Source organism: Salvelinus alpinus, chromosome 11 (assembly GCF_045679555.1).
Source record: "Salvelinus alpinus chromosome 11, SLU_Salpinus.1, whole genome shotgun sequence".
Taxonomy (NCBI): Eukaryota; Metazoa; Chordata; class Actinopteri; order Salmoniformes; family Salmonidae; genus Salvelinus; species Salvelinus alpinus.
Genome location: NC_092096.1, coordinates 30174249 through 30197250, shown reverse-complemented (window position 1 = coordinate 30197250; position 23002 = coordinate 30174249). Strand labels below are relative to the sequence as shown.

Below are 23002 nucleotides of genomic sequence, written 5' to 3'. Positions count from 1 at the left end.
GCCCCGACAAAGTGAGGCTGTTCTGAGGGTAAAAGGGGGGGGGGGGTGCAACTCAATGTTAGGAAGGTGTTACTAATGTTTGTTATACTCAATGTATATATACACATTACCGTATGTGTTGCTAAATCATCCCAAATAATTGATCGGGGATCATATTGGGGAAGCCTTTACCAATATTTGGATAAACATCCAGGCGTGATCTTATAACAGAATTCTCTGTCATTTAATTTGCCTTACAGGGACAACGCTTGGGGGAAACACCAGAGGTGACGGTCTGATAAAGAATCAAATGGGATTCTCACAGAAGTAGAATAGGTCATAACCTTAGAAAACCCTAAACGCGCCCCTGACTCTAAAGTTGGATTGAAGTGATGAGAATGATTCGATAGGTGATGAGGCTTCACCATTCAACACAGGAGGAACTATTTTCCACAGACAAATATAACCTACACAGTAAGTTTCCATGTTAGACTGGCAGATTTGATACAATACAAGATATACACTACAGCCGTGGTATTCAAACTGTTTCAGCGGGGACCCCATGTTTTCAGGCCAAATTTCCGGGGACCCCATTTTTTCCCTGAAGAATTTCTCGCGACCCCGCCCCAGCCCAAGTCTAATGACACAACTTTGAAATCGGTACATTTTGATTTTTACATCAACAAATAACCTTCAATGCATTACATTTTCTTCTCTTATCAAAATGAAAAGAAACCAATTAACGTTTGTATATTGTACCATCTTGTCCTCAAATTTTTGGTTCCAAAAATAATTATACATATATTTTTATTTTGCAACCCCTACTACTACAGTTCCCCCGACCCCGACTTCGAATCTCACTGCACTACAGTGTACAGAGCTGTGTAGGTCCTGTAATTGTGTGATTTTAGGAAGTCATTGCATGCACTTCATTACATCATTTGCTAGCAGTAGCATGGACCTCTGCCTTGGATTGAATCATTCAGGGAACTGTAGTGTCAACAGTCACAGCATGTGTGTGGGGTGATGGCATATCACAACACCTCTGCCTTGGATTGAATCATTCAGGGAACTGTAGTGTCAACAGTCACAGCATGTGTGTGGGGTGATGGCATACCACAACACCACTGTGTTTGGACCACATTCTGCCAGGCCAGAGGCTCCAACTATTTCTCAGGTAAATATTCATATTCCAGTTAAAGGTCTCCACTTCTAATATATCAACATGGATTGTGACTTTCGTTCATTGATTGAAGGCATACCAGAGGCGCTGTGTGAATGTGCAAAGTTTTGGGATGATTTTGGCCGGAGGGTAGTGTGAATGACTTGGCTGTGTTATGAGTAGGTCATGTGTTTTCAATGGGAAAACAGAACCCACTTCGCTCCCTATGCCTCTCCCCTGAGCACTAACATACACCCATCTGTAAGCTGTAAATAATATGTTGGAAGCTCCACCACTACACTTATATCTGTCCAGATCCTTCAGATCTGCAAACACCAAAAAGGAAGGGTGAGTCCTTACCCACCACCACTGTCATCTAAAAAGGCCCAGCCAACATTTACTCAGCAAATCACAACATTCCACAATCTACTTCAGCCTAGAACACATGATCACAACAAACAGAGTGTAACAGAATGCAGGACTTCCAGCGGTACTCACCACCGCCGGTGTTCACACTCAGAGCTATGCAACGCAAAGCAGCAGTCTCACATCAAAAGACCCAGCTTCATAACACATACGGCCCAAACTATTCACTCCACATCGGCCCCCGGAGAAACAGGGAGGAACGTAAAAAACAACAAACAAACAGACTGTCTGTCTTCTCAATTCAATTTTCACCCTCTCCAGGAACAGAACGAGTGGATGCAAATCGTCGAGGATCGAATTAGCGAGTGGCTGCCTGCCTTACATGCCAGGAGGCTTCCCAGCGCTAGTCTCATTTTAAGGGCGCAATCACACCGTAAACATGCCCTCCATCACCAACGAGTGGCACAGCAGAAATGGAAAGTGATCAACGAAAGAGAGGGGGTGTAGAGGAGGGAGGAAGGGAGAGAGATGCAGCGACAGAGAAGACATGTTTGCAAACTATCATTCTCTCTCAGTGAGTCATCAATCTGACTGGAGCTTGCCTTGCACAGATCCACGGCTAGAATAAAGATTTTTATAGATGGGGGGGGAAATTACAGCAGCTTATCAGGAACGACTTTAACAATTCTCAAATCCAATTAATTTTTTGGACAGCTCTATCAGCACAGGCACAACATATATAAAGATGATAAAGAATCCACATTACTGGGTGACACATGAGAGAGCGTTCAGACTGCAGGCCTGTTTTTTAATGAAAACTGACTCTTCACTTTCTCAAAACAAGGTCAATCATTACGAGTGCTCTTAGGATGACCTGCTATCAACCGGCATTACTTCAAGACAGAACAACCTGTGTTCCCTGGGAAAGGCAGAGCTACAACCCTCATGGAGGGTACTCCACAGGGTAAATCCATTCATTGTTAACTCAGGCATAGGTGCTTGGTTAGACAGAGATGTCAGTGATGCCCTTTCCTATGGTAGATCAGCACTGAGATGTATTGAGTGACAGACTCTTGCCTCTGTTCCTGTGAGACCCCATAGCAGAGAACATTACTGAGTCAAATATGTTCTAATACCTGAGCTGCATTTCATTTAGTTTGCCTGGTAGAGTAAAACAAATTTTATAGTTCAGATAGTGCAGGGATCTGAGCTAGTGCTACATCTGCAAGTTATCCATGACAGGTCCCGTTATCATTAGCCTACAGTACTCATAGTATGTAACACTTGCAATGATGACATTCCACCTGGAGATCTGACAGAGTAGAGGTGTCTGAAGTGAATCATTTGTCACAGAGCAATGGGACAGGACCATGTAAGAGCAGTGGGACAGGGACATGTTAGAGCAGTGGGACAGGACCATGGAAGATGATTGGGACAAGACGATGTAAGAGAAGTGGGACAGGACCATGTAAGAGCATTGGGACAGGACCATGTAAAAGCAGTGGGACAGGACCATGGAAGATGATTGGGACAAGACCATGTAAGAGAAGTGGGACAGGACCATGTAAGAGCAGTGGGACAGGACCATGCAAGAGAAATGGGACAGGACCATGTAAGAGCATTGGGACAGGACCATGTAAGGGACAGGACCATGTAAGAGCAGTGGGACAGGACCATGTTAGAGCAGTGGGACAGGACCATGTAAGAGCAGTGGGACAGAACAGGACCATGTAAGAGCAGTGGGACAGGACCATGTAAGAGCAGTGGGACAGGACCATGTAAGAGCAGTGGGACAGGACCCTGTTAGAGCAGTGGGACAGGACCATGTTAGAGCAGTGGGACAGGACCATGTTAGAGCAGTGGGACAGGACCATGTTAGAGCAGTGGGACAGGACCATGTTAGAGCAGTGGGACAGGACCATGTTAGAGCAGTGGGACAGGACCATGTTAGAGCAGTGGGACAGGACCATGTTAGAGCAGCGGGACAGGACCACCAGTTTTACGGTGACTCTTCTGCTCCAATGAGACCATGCTGACCAACTGCAGTTTCCTGTGGCAACTAATCGATGACCTCGGTGGAGAAGTGAACAACTGGGCCTGCCCATGGTCCTAATGCCCCTCAGGATATCAGGTAGTGTATACTGTATGTAAGGAAGGGATATTGAATTTGGGGGCTTGAGGGCTGAAGTACTGCAGACTTTCTTTTCTACCTTGATTAATTGATTGGCTGGCTGAGGTTTGAATCACTTCCTGATTAGAAGAAAAATTATAAATAGCTCTGATGTAAAGTGTGACTGTCAGTGAGAGTGAGAGGGCTGACATATTTTCTGTCTACGACGAAAGAGCTGTATGCTAAATGAATCAGTAACATACTAATGGGACTTAGTGCTGCCCCTGTACAGTTAATGAGTTGATTGAATCATAGCCATATGAGACCCTATGTAGATATTTCCAACACGACACACCTGCACACACGTACAGACATGCATGTGCACACGCACTCACAACTGTGAAGAACACTATAATATCACACCGCCAGGCTAACAGCAGGCCATGTCATTATTTAAATTAGATTTGGATAACACTACGATTTGATGGAATCTTGCATAGCTTATGAATATACATAAAGCCCACAGGGACGGTTAGCTACTTTAAATAATATCTGCCGCATGAAAATTGATTTTGTTGCATGCTGGTTCCATGTTCACTCACGTGTTCAATACCAACACACATCCAGCTGAGGAACAGTAGAAATGATGTGCAGAGAGAAAACTCCATGCTTCAATCCACATTACAGCTCACAACAATCATTTCTTTATCCCTACTACTTGTATAATACAATCACACTTTAATCGGATGCTTTAAACACACTCCAAATAAAAGGGCTTAGTTTCGTCAATGGAGCCATTGAGCCGATCCAGGTTAAGCACCCTACTTAGACTCGCTACACACTTTTGTGAAGCCTTAACCCCTGACTCAATGAAAGTGATCTTAGCACCACTCAACCCTAGTAAATGTGTTTAACCTCTTCTATTCCCACTGGGATCTGACCTGTCTGCTCACCCATAAGCCATTTGAATGTCTCTTCCACCTCCCTCTCTCTTCCTGTTCCTCTCTCCTAGGGCCATTCTGATTGGCCAAGGATTCCTGCAGCGGCACAGGGCAGTTCTGGATTGGCTCAGGTCTGCATGGTGCATGTTAGTGGAGACAGAGCTGTGAACATGGCTGTTGCTGTTCAGCACTGTCTGGTTTGGCAGGCAGCCTGCTCTAGGGCCTCTTGCTGTTAGCCAATGAATCACTGTCTGGCTGTGTGCTGAATAATCCCTGTGTTGCTGGGCGGCGCTCATTGATTCAAAGACTCTCCATCCCTCCCTTCTCTCGATCTCGCTCTCTCTCCTTCTCTCTTTGTTGTGATAGTCATCTCTGGTTCAGCCCGGAGGAAGATATAGCCACCTTAAAGAGCATTAGGAGGGAACAGGAGGGAACAGGACAGGCCAAGTGAGCAAGAAAGACTAGAATGACTAACACACTGGCAGCATCCGTCAAGAGAAAACCTCAGTGACCAGCAAACAGCTATTGACCATGTATGGGTGTATGAGTATGTGTGTACTGTGTATGTATACATATGGGTTTCTGCTGATGGGTAAGCATGGGTGGGCGAACGTATGTGAACTTCACAATCCTGCCACGTCGAGGCACACTAAACGGACATGTCTGAAATCCTCCAATTAGTGTTATGGTGAAGGCAGCTTGGGTAATGGTGTAGATGGGCCTTAATGACGGTGTCTGTAGCACACTCGCTAATTAGTGGCGCTGATGAGAGGCACGGCGGCTATTTGTATTGGCAGAAACAGGCCAGGAGTCAGCGGGGAGTTGAAGGGATGGCTGAATATCTTAACTTTATTAGGAGAGCAGGACCGTTCGAAGTGATCCCGCGTAATTCACTGGATGTTAGGGATGGTAAGTGAGTCCGTTTCTGATCCATGGAGGAGAGAGTAAACGGTGTGGACCTCCTCCATTCCTGATGATGAGCGTTATGGGAATTGATACCAATAAAAGTGAAGACATACACATGGGTGCACACACACACAACCACACACACACATTCACATTGCAAGCTCAAGTGACTGCACTGATAACATCAATTTAGCTGTCATACGGTAGTTATGAAGTAGCAAACCATGAAGCAATAATGAACAACTATATGACATGAACAGTAGAAAGCTATGGGCTAGAGGCACGGTGTAAACACAGACATTACATCCACAGTGTATTTACAGCTAATATACAGTGGGGAGAACAAGTATTTGATACACTGCTGATTTTGCAGGTTTTCCTACTTACAAAGCATGTAGAGGTCTGTAATTTTTATCATAGGTACACTTCAACTGTGAGAGACGGAATCTAAAACAAAAATCCAGAAAATCACATTGTATGATTTTTAAGTAATTAATTTGCATTTTATTGCATGACATAAGTATTTGATCACCTACCAACCAGTAAGAATTCCGGCTCTCACAGACCTGTTAGTTTTTCTTTAAGAAGCCCTCCTGTTCTCCACTCATTACCTGTATTAACTGCACCTGTTTGAACTCGTTACCTGTATAAAAGACACCTGTCCACACACTCAATCAAACAGACTCCAACCTCTCCACAATGGCCAAGACCAGAGAGCTGTGTAAGGACATCAGGGGTAAAATTGTAGACCTGCACAAGGCTTGGATGGGCTACAGGACAATAGGCAAGCAGCTTGGTGAGAAGGCAACAACTGTTGGCGCAATTATTAGAAAATGGAAGAAGTTGAAGATGACAGTCAATCACCCTCGGTCTGGGACTCCATGCAAGATCTCACCTCGTGGGGCATCAATGATCATGAGGAAGGTGAGGGATCAGCCCAGAACTACACGGCAGGACCTGGTCAATGACCTGAAGAGAGCTGGGACCACAGTCTCAAAGAAAACCATTAGTAACACACTACGCCGTCATGGATTAAAATCCTGCAGCGCATGCAAGGTCCCCCTGCTCAAGCCAGCGCATGTCCAGGCCCGTCTGAAGTTTGCCAATGACCATCTGGATGATCCAGAGGAGGAATGGGAGAAGATCATGTGGTCTGATGAGACAAAAATAGAGCTTTTTGGTCTAAACTCCACTCGCCCTGTTTGGAGGAAGAAGAAGGATGAGTACAACCCCAAGAACACCATCCCAACCGTGAAGCATGGAGGTAGAAACATCATTCTCTGGGGATGCTTTTCTGCAAAGGGGACAGGACGACTGCACCGTATTGAGGGGAGGATGGATGGGGCCATGTATCGCGAGATCTTGGCCAACAACCTCCTTCCCTCAGTAAGAGGATTGAAGATGGGTCGTGACTGGGTCTTCCAGCATGACAACGACCCGAAACATACAGCCAGGGCAACTAAGGAGTGGCTCCGTAAGAAGCATCTCAAGGTCCTGGAGTGGCCTAGCTAGTCTCCAGACCTGAACCCAATAGAAAATCTTTGGAGGGAGCTGAAAGTCCATATTGCCCAGCGACAGCCCCGAAACCTAAAGGATCTGGAGAAGGTCTGTATGGAGGAGTGGGCCAAAAAACCCTGCTGCAGTGTGTGCAAACCTGGTCAAGAACTACAGGAAACGTATGATCTCTGTAATTACAAACCAAGGTTTCTGTACCAAATATGAAGTTCTGCTTTTCTGATGTATCAAATACTTATGTCATGCAATAAAATGCAAATTAATTACTTAAAAATCATACAATGTGATTTTCTGGATTTTTGTTTTAGATTCCGTCTCTCACAGTTGAAGTGTACCTATGATAAAAATTACAGACCTCTACATGCTTTGTAAGTAGTAAAACCTGCAAAATCGGCAGTGTATCAAATACTTGTTCTCCCCACTGTATGTGTTTCTGCTACCATTTAGCAATGATGATCACTAACGCCACTTCAAATACTATAATATTTGTGGAGACATGGTGTAAACAAAAAGACACATTCAATGAAGCCTTCACACAGTGACAGTGGTTGCAACTTTCACGGCAACGCTCATCCGTTGAGTACTGGTGACCATGACAACGTGCAGCCGGGCTACATCATAAACAAACACACGCACGCAATCGCACACACGCACACACACAGAGTGCTGGGCCCTCTCTGAAATCATACATCTCAATAGTCAATAGCTCCCAGAGATAAGAGCTCTCCCTCATCATAGTTAGTGAGGCCTGTGGCCATCCCCTGACAGACAGAGCTGCTGTGGGGTAACTCAGCCCCCACTGATCATTTAGGATCTCACTAATGCTGTCTCTGCCTTTAATGGAGGGGTTGGCACGGCAACCCACCATAAAAGAGCCACAACAGCGCCGTGAGGCTCTACACGGACAAGAAATCATGAGTGTGTGTGTAAAAGAGATGAGCGTTTAATAATAAGGCTGTCACAGCTTCCCCCTCTGGTGACAGAGGGTGTCAGTACTAAACACATCCACCAGATGGTGCTGTCTCAGTGTGTTGTGAGGCTGGGAGGTGGTAGACTGTAGACACGTCTGGAGCCGTCTGACTGTCATTAGATGAGCCGCATGCCAGTGCTAGCCACACAACCATCTGGCCCCACCACACACACACTCTCATACACACACTGCTGCACAACGGACAGAGCCAATGCATAATCAACTTAGTTAGCTAGTCCTCCCTCTGCTCTCTCTCTCAGTTTGAGAGTGTTTACCAAATACATGAGCTGTGTGTATGTGTGTGTGTCTGTGTGTATGTGCCATGACACAAACAAGGCATTTGAGAGTCAATGAGAAGAGAGGACGTGTTTGCTAGTTGAATGCAATGTGGTGACAGACAGACATTGGCGATCACCTCTTTACTCGCTCTCTGGGCAGTGAGTTGAGTGGAGGCACAGGTCCTCAGGGACCGAGACAGGGGCCATTTTAATTAGAATGTATGGCCCGGGTCCAGTTCCCTGACAGCCCAGCCAAATCGCTGGGCATTAAGAGCTGGAACATCATTACAATGGAATGGTGACAGTTTTATTAGGGCCGTAATGGCCTGGCTAAACGCTAGAAGCTCTCATCCCTGATTGGATTGGAGGGATGGAAAGATATTTTTTCTGTTTTCACCCGAAGCAACAGAAGTTAAGATGTGGGAGCCGGAAGGGAGCGTGAGCTATTGCCTAGAGGGGTTGAGGTCATTTCCATTCCAATTCAGTTCAAGTTAGGACATGAGGTGAATTGAAATTCCAATTCAATCACTGAAAAAATCCTAATGGAAGAAATTTTTTGTTTGTGACAGAATCTCCAGCCAAAGTGGTAGCGGTGGGCAGGGGGCTAATAATTTCTGTTTCCCCACTGCAGACGGCCATGTTTGAAACAGACTGAATCGTGTCAAGTGACTACTATGACCTTTCACCCTCACAGGGTGAGTCTGTCACAAGATGTCCGACAAACAGACATTCCACCGTGGCGTTCTGCCTCAGGGTGGGGGTGTGGAAGAGCTAAATGGTGCTAAGTGGGTTTGCTGTAATGTGACTAAATCTACATCAGTTAGCTCGACCGCCAGGGTCCGACTACTACACAGATGGGAGGCTCCTTGAGTGTGTGGGCATACCTCATGAGACAAAAACGACTTAACCCTCTCAGCACCCAATCCCTTTCTCCACTTCCTGTTCTCACATCTTCTGCTTTCTTCTCTCATCCATTCCCCTGCTTCCCCCATCCCTCTGTTTTTCATTCTGTTCACATGTACTCTGTGGGGCCCTGGATTACATGCCAGCCTAATAAAGAAATGTGCAACTGACAGTAGATCAATTCCCAAAATGACATTGACCTTTTTCTGTAAGTTAGTCACCATGGAGCTATCTGCCTGGCTCTCTGACTATTAGTCTTCTACCAGTTGATCAACAATTATTGACGGGGTGTGTGTGCGTGCGTGTGTGTGTGTGTGTGTGTGTGTGTGTGTGTGTGGGGGTGGGTGGGTGGGGGGGGGGGGGGGGGCAGTGTAATGGCTGAGTCATTGTGGGGCATTATTGCAATCACACTTCAATAGGGCAGGAGGATTAATGGGAGCTTCCTGATCACAGCAGGCTTAACTACAACTCATGTCCTGCTATCTATTAACCTCTACAGTGGATGGGATCTCTCTCACTCTCTCCCCTGAATGATACAAAACGATACTGACATCACATTAAACAAGGTCCATCAAGTAGAGGTTTTCTACCTTTTATTAGAAAGTGAGATTTTTCTGACTTTGACCAGTGACATTGAGTTCCTTATACAATTTTAACAGATTTCCTACCCCAATTCTAGCTCAAGTAATGTACCTGTATAGGTATAGCTTTTATATAACTGATCTATCTGATGTGATCATCTATACAATACAACACTCCAATCATCCTTGAGGAAACAAGAGGAGAATCATAGTATGACTCAGATAAAGATGGCTGGCCTGTTACATGTTGTCTGTTAGCAGGCCTTTCTCTCAGACAAACAAGACGGAAATAAAAGCACTATAGCGCAAATTAGCAACTAGCGGTGGCTTGTTAACATTCTATATCCTGCTCACGTCATTGTCTATTTATTTCACGCTGTAATTCTCTGCACACAAAAGTCTTACATACTTTCTAAAAGAAAGGTCGCAGAGCAAATAGAAAACAGATACCTTGAAAATGAGTCAGCATTTTTATCAAGCAGGAAATTCAATCAATAAAATCTCCACCTCCTAGAGATACAAGTGGACGGGATCACTCCCTCTCTCCTCCATGAGATCGCTCTTTCTCCCCTGAATGATACAAAACCATACTGACATCACATTAAACAAGGTCCATCAAGTAAAGGTTTGCAACCTTAGAGAAGAAAGTCCGATTTTTCTGACTTGAATACGTGACGGTAGTAATATTGGGTTCCATATAAAATCTTAAAAGGTGCAATATGCAGAAATCGCTCCACCATTTCCTGGTTGCAAAAATTCTAGTAATTCGCCTTATTTCATTTTATGTGACAAAACAAGCAGTCATTGTGTAGCGAATCATTGTACCATCTAAACTGCTATGAAATATATTTTCCATAACCAGAAATATAGTATTTTGAAGCTGGTGTACAAAACCGAAAGTAAAAGACGCAAAAACAAAACGGGAAGCATAGAAATAGCGCACATAGAACAGATCAACACTCTATAGCTGTTCGAATACTCATACTAACCATACTATTTGTGACGTGAAATTGAGTATATAGTATGCTTATTGGTCATAGTATGGATATAGTTAGTATGCCAAAAGTTCCCGGATGTCGTACTACATTCTCCAAAATTTGAAGTATACACGCAGAGGACACTATTGCCGTACTTTAGGACCCATAATGCAATTCTTCAGGAAATGGGCGTGGCTTCACATCGTTTTCAGATTTTTCAGAAAATGGAGGAAAATATGCAACAAAGTACAACGAGAGCGGATACAAATTCATTGTTTTTAACTAATTATGACAAATGTTAAGAAAATGTTGACCAAAGTAATGAAGTAATGACTTTTCAAATAAGTTACCTTACATGTTATGTTGGCTGACAATTTGTTAGCTACACTGTCATTACGAACCACATAGCATATCATTACAGCAGTATGTACCGGTATGTTGTTAGCTAGCTACCTAACGTTAGTTGGCTACTTTTCACATCAAACTTGCCAGTATATTAACTATAGTCTATCGAACTAACTACCCAATGCTAATTGACTTGATTATTCCCGTCATTCTTAGCTTAGCTAAATGATATAGTCGTTGTGCGCTCTCAATGGACATTCGGGTGCTTCGTAAATTCGTTCTGGCTATCTACTCCGATTTGCAGAATAATTAATTAACGAGCGCTCAACATCCATTGAATATGGCCGGTGTCAGTAAACCTCAGGAAAAAAACGTCATTAAATTGTTGCCAGCAGCACAGTTACAGTCACCAACGCTCTGGATAACATGAAAACTGCCTAACCAGCTCTGCTAGGGCAAGTAAAATTGTCAGAGTGGTCTCATTTGTGTCTGGAAGCAGCTCGCAAGCTAGCCAACGTTAGTTTGGGTGCTTGACTGCCGTTGTAAGGTCAGAACACTCAAATCAACCCTAATCCTCGGCCCGAGCGTCCAGTGTGCACTCCTAGAGAAAAACGCTCTGATTTACAACAAACTATCTGGCAATGCTCGGAATTTACGAGCGCACTCTGGCACTCCAGATTGAATTTAAGAACACCCAAAGTCAGAAAATGTCTAACTAGTCATTTGTATGCTAACTAGCTAGCAAGAGGTTGCATAGCAACAGCATCAACTTCCGGTAGACAGGCGAAGAGCTAGTACGCTCAACTGAAAGGATACTGTTCGTTTACAGTATACTAAAATGAACTAATAGAATGTAGTATATACTCACTAAGTATGTAGTATACAGTATGTTAGTAAGGGTGTTCGAACACAGCTTATATCTTGCTCACATCACCGTCTTTTTATTTTGGCTGTAATTTTCTGCACACAAAAGTCTAGACTCTGCACACATATTAAACTTTTATAAAAGAAAGTTCGCAGTACAAATAGAAAACTGAAAAACCTTAAAAATGAGTCAGCGTTTTTATCAAGCAGGAAATGTAATAAAAAAAATCTCTGTTCGGATGCCAAAGAAAGAGCGCAAGCTAAATACGCACAACATGAGTCCTTCAGAGTAAATGGAAGGTAAGCACTTTTTCTCCCCAGTAAGTAAAGTAAAGTAGAGTAAAGATCCTGTGAGAGTAGCTGTGTGTCAGTCAAACACGGCCGTACTGTATAATGGGTTTCTGTGGTCTTAGGACAGGACACATACAGACAGAACACACACACTCACCTGGACCAGGTCACCAGGAGAAAAGAGAGAGATAGAGAGTAAAAGTAGGAGAAAGAGATAGACAGCGTGAGAGAGCAAGATATACAGAGAAAGAGAGAGAGAAGGATATAATATCGATAGAAGAGAGAACGAGAAAGACAGAGAGAGAAAGAAAAAGACAGAGTGAAAGAAAGAGAGGGACAGGAAGAGAAAGAGAGAGACAGAGAGAGAGAGATGTGTATATGAAGAGGATCTTCTACATGGAGAGAAAGACAGGAAGTAGCCAGCCGGTTATCGAGGCCCCGGGCATATTCTTACCTCCTCCACCCCTCTGGATGACCAGGCTGGTCTCAGCTCCGACGGCACACTCCTTGAGCAGCTCCACCACCTGGGTGTGACTGAGGCCCTGCACTCCCTGCTGGTTGATGTCTACGATCAGGTCCCCCTCACACAGACCAGGACACCCCTGGGGCTCCAGCACCTGCTTCACCCTCTGGCCCGTCGGGCTGTCTGCGATGGTGAACCCGAACCCTTCCGCCCCCTTCACCATGGTCAGCGTCAGCAGCTCCGCCTGCGTCGCCCCCGATGACGCCATGGACACCGAGTCCTCGCCGTGCGGCCCGCCGGGCGTCAGGGAGGAGCCGTCCAGGTGGGTGTCGCCGGGGTGCGGCGGCGGAGGGGGTTGATGGTGGTGGTGGGCGTTGAGATGTTGGTCACCGTGCTCCTGGACGAAGCGTGCCGTGCGCGAGATGTAGTCCATGTAGCTGTCGTAGTTGGAGCGTCCGTTGACCAGGAGGGGGCGCTGCTCCATCAGGCCCAGGGGGGAGAGGAGGGTGGTGGTGGTGCCGGCGCTGGCGCCCGGGTCCTCGGGGTCGTAGGGCAGCTGGTAGCCACGGCACAGAACCAGGGTTACGCTCTGCCCGATGGGCACTGACTGGAACAGCTTGACCACGTCGGCATGGGTGGTGCCCAGGACACACACGTCATTGATGTACACGATGACATCACCTGGAGGAGGGGAGACACACAGCCAATCAAGGCCAAATAGACTGCCAAAAACCAAGACCTATAGGGTGTTCAATAGGGCTTATTCAATATTGTGTAGAACAGGCATGGTTCTTTATCATGCAGAATAGGTCTTTGCCTCAGTATCAATATGCTACATTCCTATTTAAAATGTAATCTGAACGTTGCATTCTACTGAATAGGTCCCAGCATTACTGTACCTGAGTTAGACCTCAGATAATGGACAAAACCATTAGGCACAGAAATACACTAGTCAGTGAATTGTGTCGTGGACAAACGAGTGAGATTTGCCACACCTCATCACTGTACCTATCGCTACACACACTCAGCTATGTAGATAACTCAACTATTTATTGACAATTAATACATAATAGCTCTCGCTCTGACAAAGTGCCATATCTTATTCTCTGTCTCCGGTGCTGTATTCAATTTAACATTGTATTTTGTGTACTGTCAGGTGAGATACGGCTCTATATTTCAAAAGATGTTGATTAAGTGGGAGAACACAAGGTGGCATCCATATTAAATTTCAGTCTCGCCAAAACGCACTGCCCAGGTTTATAATGACAATCATTATTTTTCAATTATAAGCATAATTATTATGCTAATCAGAGAGAGAGGAGAGATAGAGAGGGAGAGGGACAAAGAGAGAGAGAGGGAGAGAGAGAGGGAGATGTATGCACAATTACCACAGATGTTTGCAACTCAGCACAAACAGACCTGGGAACCAGGCTACTTAGCATACCCTGTCATTGTCATTTCCTTTTTGTGTGGAGACAGAATGCGCTCAGAGTTTAAATGTAGGTTCATACTGACAGAGCTAGCGTTAACGTATTCCTGGAGGCAGTGTGACGTGTGGAAGCGGGACTGTTTAATTAATCTGGGTAAATATGGACAACATTTGCCTGCAGCCCTGGTGTCACAATCAATAGCTTCACACGCTCCTGGAAAACAAATGATGGCGCCATGACCTCATCATGCCCTGGCCGCAGTGGCCTAGGGAAACATTCTTTATGAAGGGTGACGATGAGGGACACCACTGCAGGATTTCACTCGCATTTTCTCACACACCAAATATGCAGGTGCATACATACGAACACACTCACACAGTGCCACGGACGCACACACACCTAGTCTCTCCGTCTCTATCCTCCGCTTTTCTTTGACTTCTAGTTCTTTCTCAAAACAATCACGAACCTCTACTCCACATTACCCTACGTCTTAAATCACCAATGTCCTCCAACCTCCACACTATGACCTGACCAATAGAAACACGCTATCTAGCACCAAGGACCACGATGCTTCCATCACGTCTATCTTCATTGTCTAATAACATCTATCTTCTACTAATGGTCGTTCAACAGTATGGAACAGAAGACACCCTCCTCCTGCCAAGAACAGGCCATCATATCATAGTGTTAAAGTGTCCCCAGTAGGGGGGGTCTGCCTGCAGTAGATGCCATATGTGCCCATGGCGGAGGACAGAGTAGCCATCTGGACCATTGGCACATACACACACAGACAGAGTGAGAGAGATGGAGAAAGTGAGAGAGAGAGAGAGATGGAGAGAGATAGAGAGAGAGAGATGGGGAGAGAGAGAGAGATGGAGAGAGAGAGCAGTAGCACTGATGATGACACAGTGACAACCACAGCACTGCAACTGCACTACTGACCCCACAGCACTGCAACTGCACTACTGACCCCACAGCACTGCAACTGCACTACTGACCCCACAGCACTGCAACTGCACTACTGACCCCACAGCACTGCAACTGCACTACTGACCCCACAGCACTGCAACTGCACTACTGACCCCACAGCACTGCAACTGCACTACTGACCCCACAGCACTGCAACTGCACTACTGACCCCACAGCACTGCACTGCACTACTGACCCCACAGCACTGCAACTGCACTACTGACCCCACAGCACTGCAACTGCACTACTGACCCCACAGCACTGCAACTGCACTACTGACCCCACAGCACTGCAACTGCACTACTGACCCCACAGCACTGCACTGCACTACTGACCCCACAGCACTGCACTGCACTACTGACCCCACAGCACTGCACTGCACTACTGACCCCACAGCACTGCACTGCACTACTGACCCCACAGCACTGCACTGCTGTCACTGCAGAACGGCTATTTACTCTATGTCACCTGATTCAGGAAAATAGGCGTATGTCGCAAGTCACAACTTCACAGGAGAGCCGTTTGAACGTAAAAAGTATTTGTTTATCAAAATGCGTTCTCGAACATGTGAACTTTCATGCCTTAATAACAAACTTGTATGCCATCTGTAAATACGAATACAATTTTTAAATTACGAGCCCTGTTGGTTAAGCCACAGAAAAAGACAGCAATCTTCTCCACTAGCCATGAATGGATGAGATAATGAGTGGGCTGGACATGTCGAGAGAGGAGTTCGCATTGGTCTGCCATATAGAAGGCTTCTGTCTATTTGAGCTGGTCAGTCTGTGTTAGTTATCCTGTTGAACGCAGCTTTAAAAAAATGTATTGTCTAGTGGAGCTGCATAAGTGTTGCTCTCCACTTTCTGGAGGATCAAGTTTTGAAATCAGTGGAATTAGAGTATGATAGCTAAAGAGATGGAGAAAACACCTGTCTCCGGATTACATCTTCAAACTAAGGGCAACCGTGGCACAGCATCCGTGACAGGGAGACGCGTCCATCAAGCATGATGATGTATAAGGGTAAGATAGTCTAGCGTTAGCTAGCTACATTTTCAGATATTACACATTTCTAATTTTGACAGGAAGTGGTTTCATTTCAAGCTAAACTGTACTGTTACCTAGCTAGCTAACGTTAGCTGGTTGGCTCCCTAGCTGACGTTATTAGTGGTATCCCAGAGCCGTTTGCCTTTCTAGTTAGAGCCTAATGTTAGCTAGCTATCATTGAACCTGGTTGGTTAGCTCCCAGCATATTCATGCAGGGTAGTAACGACATGATTTGGCACTGTGTTCATTGTTGTTTACCTAGATAACGTTAGCTGGCTGGCTCGTTAGCTTACGTGACGTGTGTGATCGTACACGTTGTTTACCTAGCTAGGTCCATTGCTTACCTAGCTAGCTAGCTATATGTCTTTAGCTAAAGTGTACAACACCAGTTGAATATGGCCGGTGTCAGTAAACGTCTGCAAAAAAGCGTAATGAAATTGTTGCCAGCAGAGCTGGTTAGGATGTTTTCATGTTATCCAGAGGTAAACAAATCATCGGTCAGAGAGTCAAGTGTGTGCTCTGAACGTTCCGAGAGCGAAACGAGATGGGTGTGCCTAAAGCTTAAGAGGGTGTGAACGATGCTGAATGGGTGTAGACATAAAAAGAGCTCTTCACTACATACCAAAACATTCAAAGGCCATTTTCTCAAAAGTGAGTTTACAAGTTTATCAACTTTCAAAACAGAATTACTTTCCAAAAGTTTCTCAAAAATGCAGTGTATGATATACCATTTTAGTGTATGATATAACATTTTAGTGTATGATATACCATTTTAGTGTATGATATACCATTTTAGTGTATGATATACCATTTTAGTGTATGATATACCATTTTGTAGCTCTGAGTCTCTACTTGTATCAAATGTAAAATACACAATTTCAAATGTTGCTACATAAGACCGAATCCAGGTGGTGAGTCACATATAAGAATAGTAGGTAGCTTCCCTTCACAGGCAGATGCTTTACGTTTTTAGATAAGGGTACGTGTGTGGGTTTAGTTGTGGAAACAAAGGTAAGTTGCTATTGGTTTGATTGCATGAACCCAACCCTATGTCAATGGACCCCACCACATACCGTGTCACTTTATCCTCCTCCAATACTGTACATTCCAGGTCACTGTATAAGGTCACTTACTTTAACATGAAAAATACTGTGCTTTCCCTCTAACAAATACAGTGTCACATCTAACCACTGTGTCCCTGCTGAAAGAGATGGTATCATATGTTTTTCCTCAACACATTTCTCTGGGTCTGGAACCATGTAGCGAAGCAGGCAGAAGAGGTGTGAGTGTGTGTGTGTGTGTGTACGGACACAGAGCAACAAATAATCCTTCTGAAATTGGGAATTTCACACTTCCACAGGCCTGGTTTCCCTCTATTAACTATGTGCTGCTCGAATCCAACACAGTTTAACTAGGCCACTGAGTCTGGAGGGAGAGAGGAGAGGAGAGGAGGAGAAGAGAGGAGAAGAGAGGAGGAGAAGAGAGGAGAAGAAGAGAGAAGAGAGGAGAAGATAAAGGGGAAAGGATGGGAGGAGAATGTTGGGAGGACCACAGAATAGATAGTATGCCTAGCTATACAAAATATTGCCTAATCAGACCATTACTGCTGTTCCAGCTGGCTGGTAGGCATTATTGCAACCTTTACTTGGCGATACTTCCTCAATTCCTGACTTGGAAGACAATGAATGCATGGTTTCTAAACTTCCATGGATAGTTGCAGGTGGTTTGTTTGAATTTAAAAATGCTCCATAATTTTAAAAGTTTTTGCTCCCTGAAGTAACACAACAATGTGTACACTGACATCTTGTCTAATTGAAATCTTCTCATTGATCGAGACAGGTGAGTGCCATTCAACATGCCGATTGATTTCTGAGTCACGGTCATTACACAAGACACTTTGGGGTGGACACCCATCTGTCTCAATGAGATTTGAAAATATTTGAAATAGACAAGATGGCAGTGTTGGATTACATCATGGGGAAAAAAATGAATTTAATTTAATAATGAAGAATTTTCTAAATTCAACCAGCTGCAACTATCCATGGAAGTTTAGAAGACATGTGTTATCTTCCAAGTCGGGAATTGAGGAAGTATCGCCAAGTAAAGGAACCACCTAAGTAATAATGCCTATCTGCCAGCTGGAACAGCAGTAATGGTCTGACTCGGCTAGATTTTTAATATCTACAATATAGTGTATCATACATTGTAATACTTCCACATTATATATTGTGGCACATAAAACATATGATCATCTCACAATGTAAAATGTACCATCTAGTCTGACCTGAAACAACCCATCAACTACTGTATCAGCGAACACTATACAGTACAGTATACTACAGTATACTACAGTACAGTATAGTACAGTACAATATAGTATAGTATTGCACAGTACAGTATATTACAGTATAGTACAGTATGGTACAGTATACTACAGTACAGTATAGTACAGTATAGTACAGTACAACCAGGTCAAGGCACTGGTGAATGAGTCAGGAAAAATACTGCACTTGGTCCAGTCCAGTAATGCAGAGTAGTTTATAAATACACAGGGCCATGCAGAGTAGTTTATAAATACACAGGGCCATGCAGAGTAGTTTATAAATACACAGGGCCATGCAGAGTAGTTTATAAATACACAGGGCCATGCAGAGTAGTTTATAAATACACAGGGCCATGCAGAGTAGTTTATAAATACACAGGGCCATGCAGAGTAGTTTATAAATACACAGGGCCATGCAGAGTAGTTTATAAATACACAGGGCCATGCAGAGTAGTTTATAAATACACAGGGCCATGCAGAGTAGTTTATAAATACACAGGGCCATGCAGAGTAGTTTATAAATACACAGGGCCATGCAGAGTAGTTTATAAATACACAGGGCCATGCAGAGTAGTTTATAAATACACAGGGCCATGCAGAGTAGTTTATAAATACACAGGGCCATGCAGAGGGCATTGACTGGACTTCCAGAGTTATATTCCCCTGCTGACTTTTAGTGTAGTTGGCCAGTTTCTCAGTGTGTGTGTGTGTGTGTGTGTGTGTGTGTGTGTGTGTGTGTGTGTGTGTGTGTGTGTGTTTGTGTGTGTTTGTGTGTCCCACGCAACCCGGGGAGCACAGGCAGGGCCAGGAGTTATGGTGTTCAGAAAATCCTTACAGTGATTAATGGACAAACACAGCCCCGCAGGCAAACACATACACACACTCATACGCACCCAGCAGGCTTGCAGACAAGTTCGCACACACACTGCACCCCACACACATGTGCAGAGAGAGAGAGAGAGAGAGAGAGAGAGAGAGAGAGAGAGAGAGAGAGAGAGAGAGAGAGAGAGAGAGAGAGAGAGAGAGAGAGAGAGAGAGAGAGAGAGAGAGAGAGAGAGAGAGAGAGAGAGAGATGAGCTCACGTGCTGGGTCACCACTATAGAGAGAGAGAGAGAGAGAGAGAGAGAGAGAGAGAGAGAGAGAGAGAGAGAGAGAGAGAGAGAGAGAGAGAGAGAGAGAGAGAGAGAGATGAGCTCTCCTGCTGGGTCACCACTATAGAGAGAGAGAGTAGTCCATGGCTCCCATTGTGTCAGAGAGACTGTCCCATTGTGACACTCAAGGAGAGGCCATTTCCTGTCCAAACACTCTCTTGCTTTCTGCACGTGTTCATGTCATGTACGTGTATCGTTTAAGTAAGCGTGTACACATCTTTCAGACTAGTTCAGTTTTAGCTGTGTCCATCTTTCAGACTAGTTCAGTTTTAGCTGTGTCCATCTTTCAGACTAGTTCAGTTTTACCTGTGTCCATCTTTCAGACTAGTTCAGTTTTACCTGTGTCCATCTTTCTGTCCTGTGCAGCGGGGCCGTCAGGTATAACACTCTTGACCTGCAGGAACTCATCTGGCTCGTCTCCTCCGATGATGGTGAAGCCAAAACCCATGTTGCTCTTCTGCAGGGCCGTGGACAGGAAGCTGCCCTTCAGCTGGGTGGCGTCCCGTGTGAACAGGGGCTTCTCTGTAAGGGAGAACACACACATACACACACACAGAGGGACGGACAGACAGACATGCAGGCAGACACAACACACACAAGTAGAAGTGTGCAGGGACACACACACACACACAATCAATAAACAATATACACACAGACATCATACTTAGACCTTTACAAAGCGAGCATGATGCACCACAAATGCTGATGCAAGGCCATTTTATCATTCAATAGGATGGTAGAGGTAAGGCTTGTTTAGTGGAGGGGCTGCATGAACACAGGGATACTCTCTGGGTAGGTGGAGTGGTAGGCAGTGTTAGAACAGTGAGGGGTGGGTGCTGACTTATGCAGGTGGGACGGTGTTTGCTCCAGCTCCAAGTTGTCACTGCCAAGACCTTCCACTGAACGTCTACAGCCATTTAAAATGTCATCCCTTACACTCCCATCCTACGCCAGGGTTCTGGTAGCTGAATATACACTCAGAGCTGGAGCAAAAACACGGTGCAGAAAATCAGGGAATTATCAGCATCCATGGGAGTAGCTTGGTATATTTCCCTGCTCAGAGGGGTGAGGGAAGCAGGTGAGAGATCTTAACATTCTGGAACAACATGCTGTTGGGAGTTGGAACACTGAAGAATCATGAGCTCACTTCATCCTCCCAAAAAACAATGCTCAGGGAACCAAAAAGTGGAAGGCCAGGATTCATGAAATAGTCTCTGGCACGGCAAAGGGGAAAACTCAGCCAACGAGGGTTTGCCACACTCAATTCAATCTCCCCTCCGTTCACCTTGGAAGGCAAGTAGGGGGCACACACCCGTCTCTCTCTGTTTGCTTAAAGCCAACGTTTGTTGTCAGGCGTCCAGACATAGAGCGGGTGTTTACAGTTTCTGTTGCCTGCCGCCACACGTAAGGAGGGGAAGACACAACGTAGTGTAGCGCCATCAAACATGTCAAGCAGCGAGTCGAGCGTCTGAGACGAGGAGGGATCCAGCGTGGGTCTGCCGGGGGAGCAGGCATGCTTTGAAAAGAGAGCGAGGCAGCTCAGTGCAGGCAGAAGAAGAACAAGCCTGTATCACTACTCACTGCCCTACTTACTGAGAGAGCACCACAGGGGGAATGGGCTACAGCCCACAGCAGCCGGCTCTACCACAAAGGCGTGCAGCGACTGGTGGAGGTGCTGGTGTGGGCAGCACGACGTATCCCTCTGCGCACGGTGGGGGCGCCGCAGTGGGGAGTTGGTGGTGGAGGCAGGGGGCGTGTGGGTGTGCAGGCCCAACAGCGACACCCGGTGGCCCGGGGGGAGGGACTGGGAGAGGTCGCTGAGGCTCTGGCAGCGCTCCGGGGCAGGGCCGATGTGGGCCAGGATGGCTCTGGGTAACGTGGCGGAGAGTGGGACCTCCTCTACCACTGTGACAGAGATAAAGTAGTCCCTTCACTGTCTGATGCTCCCACAAGTACACTTCCTTTTTATCTCCTCGTTTATATGTGAGGAAATATTCATTTTTTACCCTCTCTGCTGTCACTTGGGGGGAGAGAGAGCCTTCACATTGCAGCGTACAGGAAGGGTAACCATGGAGACAAACCCCTTCACCCACAGAGGCCAATTTAACATGGAGACAAACCCTCTCAACCTATACAGCATGTTTTACCTCAGACAGCCTCGATGAACTTAGTGGGGTGGTAAATGTGTGCTGAACAGAGAAGCTGGTGTTAGCAAAGTGTTAGCAAAGTGTTAGCCAAGTGTTAGCCAAGTGTTAGCCAAGTGTTAGCAAAGAAAAGGGAGTTGTGAAGAATGAGTGATACACACACACACAAAGACGACAGACATTTCCCTAGAGCTAAAAACATCTACAGACAAAAATCATACACAAACTCTTAACACATTGGGTAGAGGTAGAGGTACAGGGTGCCTTACCTCTGTAGATAGTAGGTAGGGGCAGCGAGGACAGACCCTGCTCTTGCATTTGTTGGTGTTGCTGGACTCTCCTCTTGGCTTCCAAGACTGGGTTCTCAAACTGTGTCCGTCTGTTTATGTGGCTACAGAGAAAGAAAGGTATAACATTTCACTGTGCTCTCTGTAGTATCCACCTCCTCATCCTCTTCCTCTCTCCCTCTGTAAAGAGCTGGATGCACAGTGCTGTGCTACGATGATTAATTCAATAGCCTTAGTATCCCTAGTATTATGTAATGGAGCTGCAGAATGGCTTGGCTAAGAAAAAATGAACAAACGCCCAATTAGGTCCCATTCTACTGAAATCAGCAGCTTCCTGTAATCAGCATTAGGAATCATTTAGTATTTCTTGAGTGGGTTTTGAAAAAAGATGACTCCTTGAGTGTATTTTCTTAAAACATTCTGTCAGTGCTAATTTGGTCGATAATTATAAATACTGTAATTTTGAAAGTGTGAAGTAATTAATCATCATTTAGACGTGCCCTCCTGGAGGGTGCAAGACTGGAGGAATAATGCTTCTGTAGGTACGAACAGCGTCTGCCCAGCCTACACACCCTCTGTTTCTTCATGAGATATTAGGTTAACTCAACGGTACAGCCAGGCAGTGGGACATAATTATTGGACTTGGCAGGGTCAGGTATGGTGCTAGTGTGCGTGCGTGCGATGGCTCAGTGGCTGCCTGGGGATATGGGATTTCTACATGGCAGAGGGAGAGAGGGAGTGTAGGCAAGGCAGGCACAGTGTTCGGGTCTTTCTTGGGGATAGAGAATAGAACACGGCCAGCCAGCCAAACTCCCTCTCCAGCCAGGCTATAAATAGACCTCCCCTCCTCTCCCTGGACTAAGGGAACTAGTGCGCATCCAGCAGGAGAAAGGACACGTCCAGAATAGGAAGGGTACATTTGGTTCAATAGAGAAGACAGAGACACCTCACCATTGCACCACATTGCACAAAGATGGCACACACACACACATAAACTTGCGCA

At 45.4% G+C, this 23002-nt stretch overlaps 1 protein-coding gene across 8 annotated transcripts in view; it reads right to left on the bottom strand.

Annotated features, from left to right (window-relative positions):
* Positions 1–23002, bottom strand: part of LOC139533912 (membrane-associated guanylate kinase, WW and PDZ domain-containing protein 2-like) — a 294569-nt gene that overhangs the window by 28477 nt on the left and 243090 nt on the right. For all 8 annotated transcript variants that reach the window (XM_071332395.1, XM_071332396.1, XM_071332398.1 and 5 more), the window contains exons 8-10: positions 21982–22103; positions 19908–20090; positions 12643–13332 (exon numbers count right to left, since the gene is read on the bottom strand). In XM_071332395.1, the coding sequence (XP_071188496.1) occupies positions 12643–13332; positions 19908–20090; positions 21982–22103 (995 nt within the window). The remainder of the gene's footprint in view (positions 1–12642; positions 13333–19907; positions 20091–21981; positions 22104–23002) is intronic.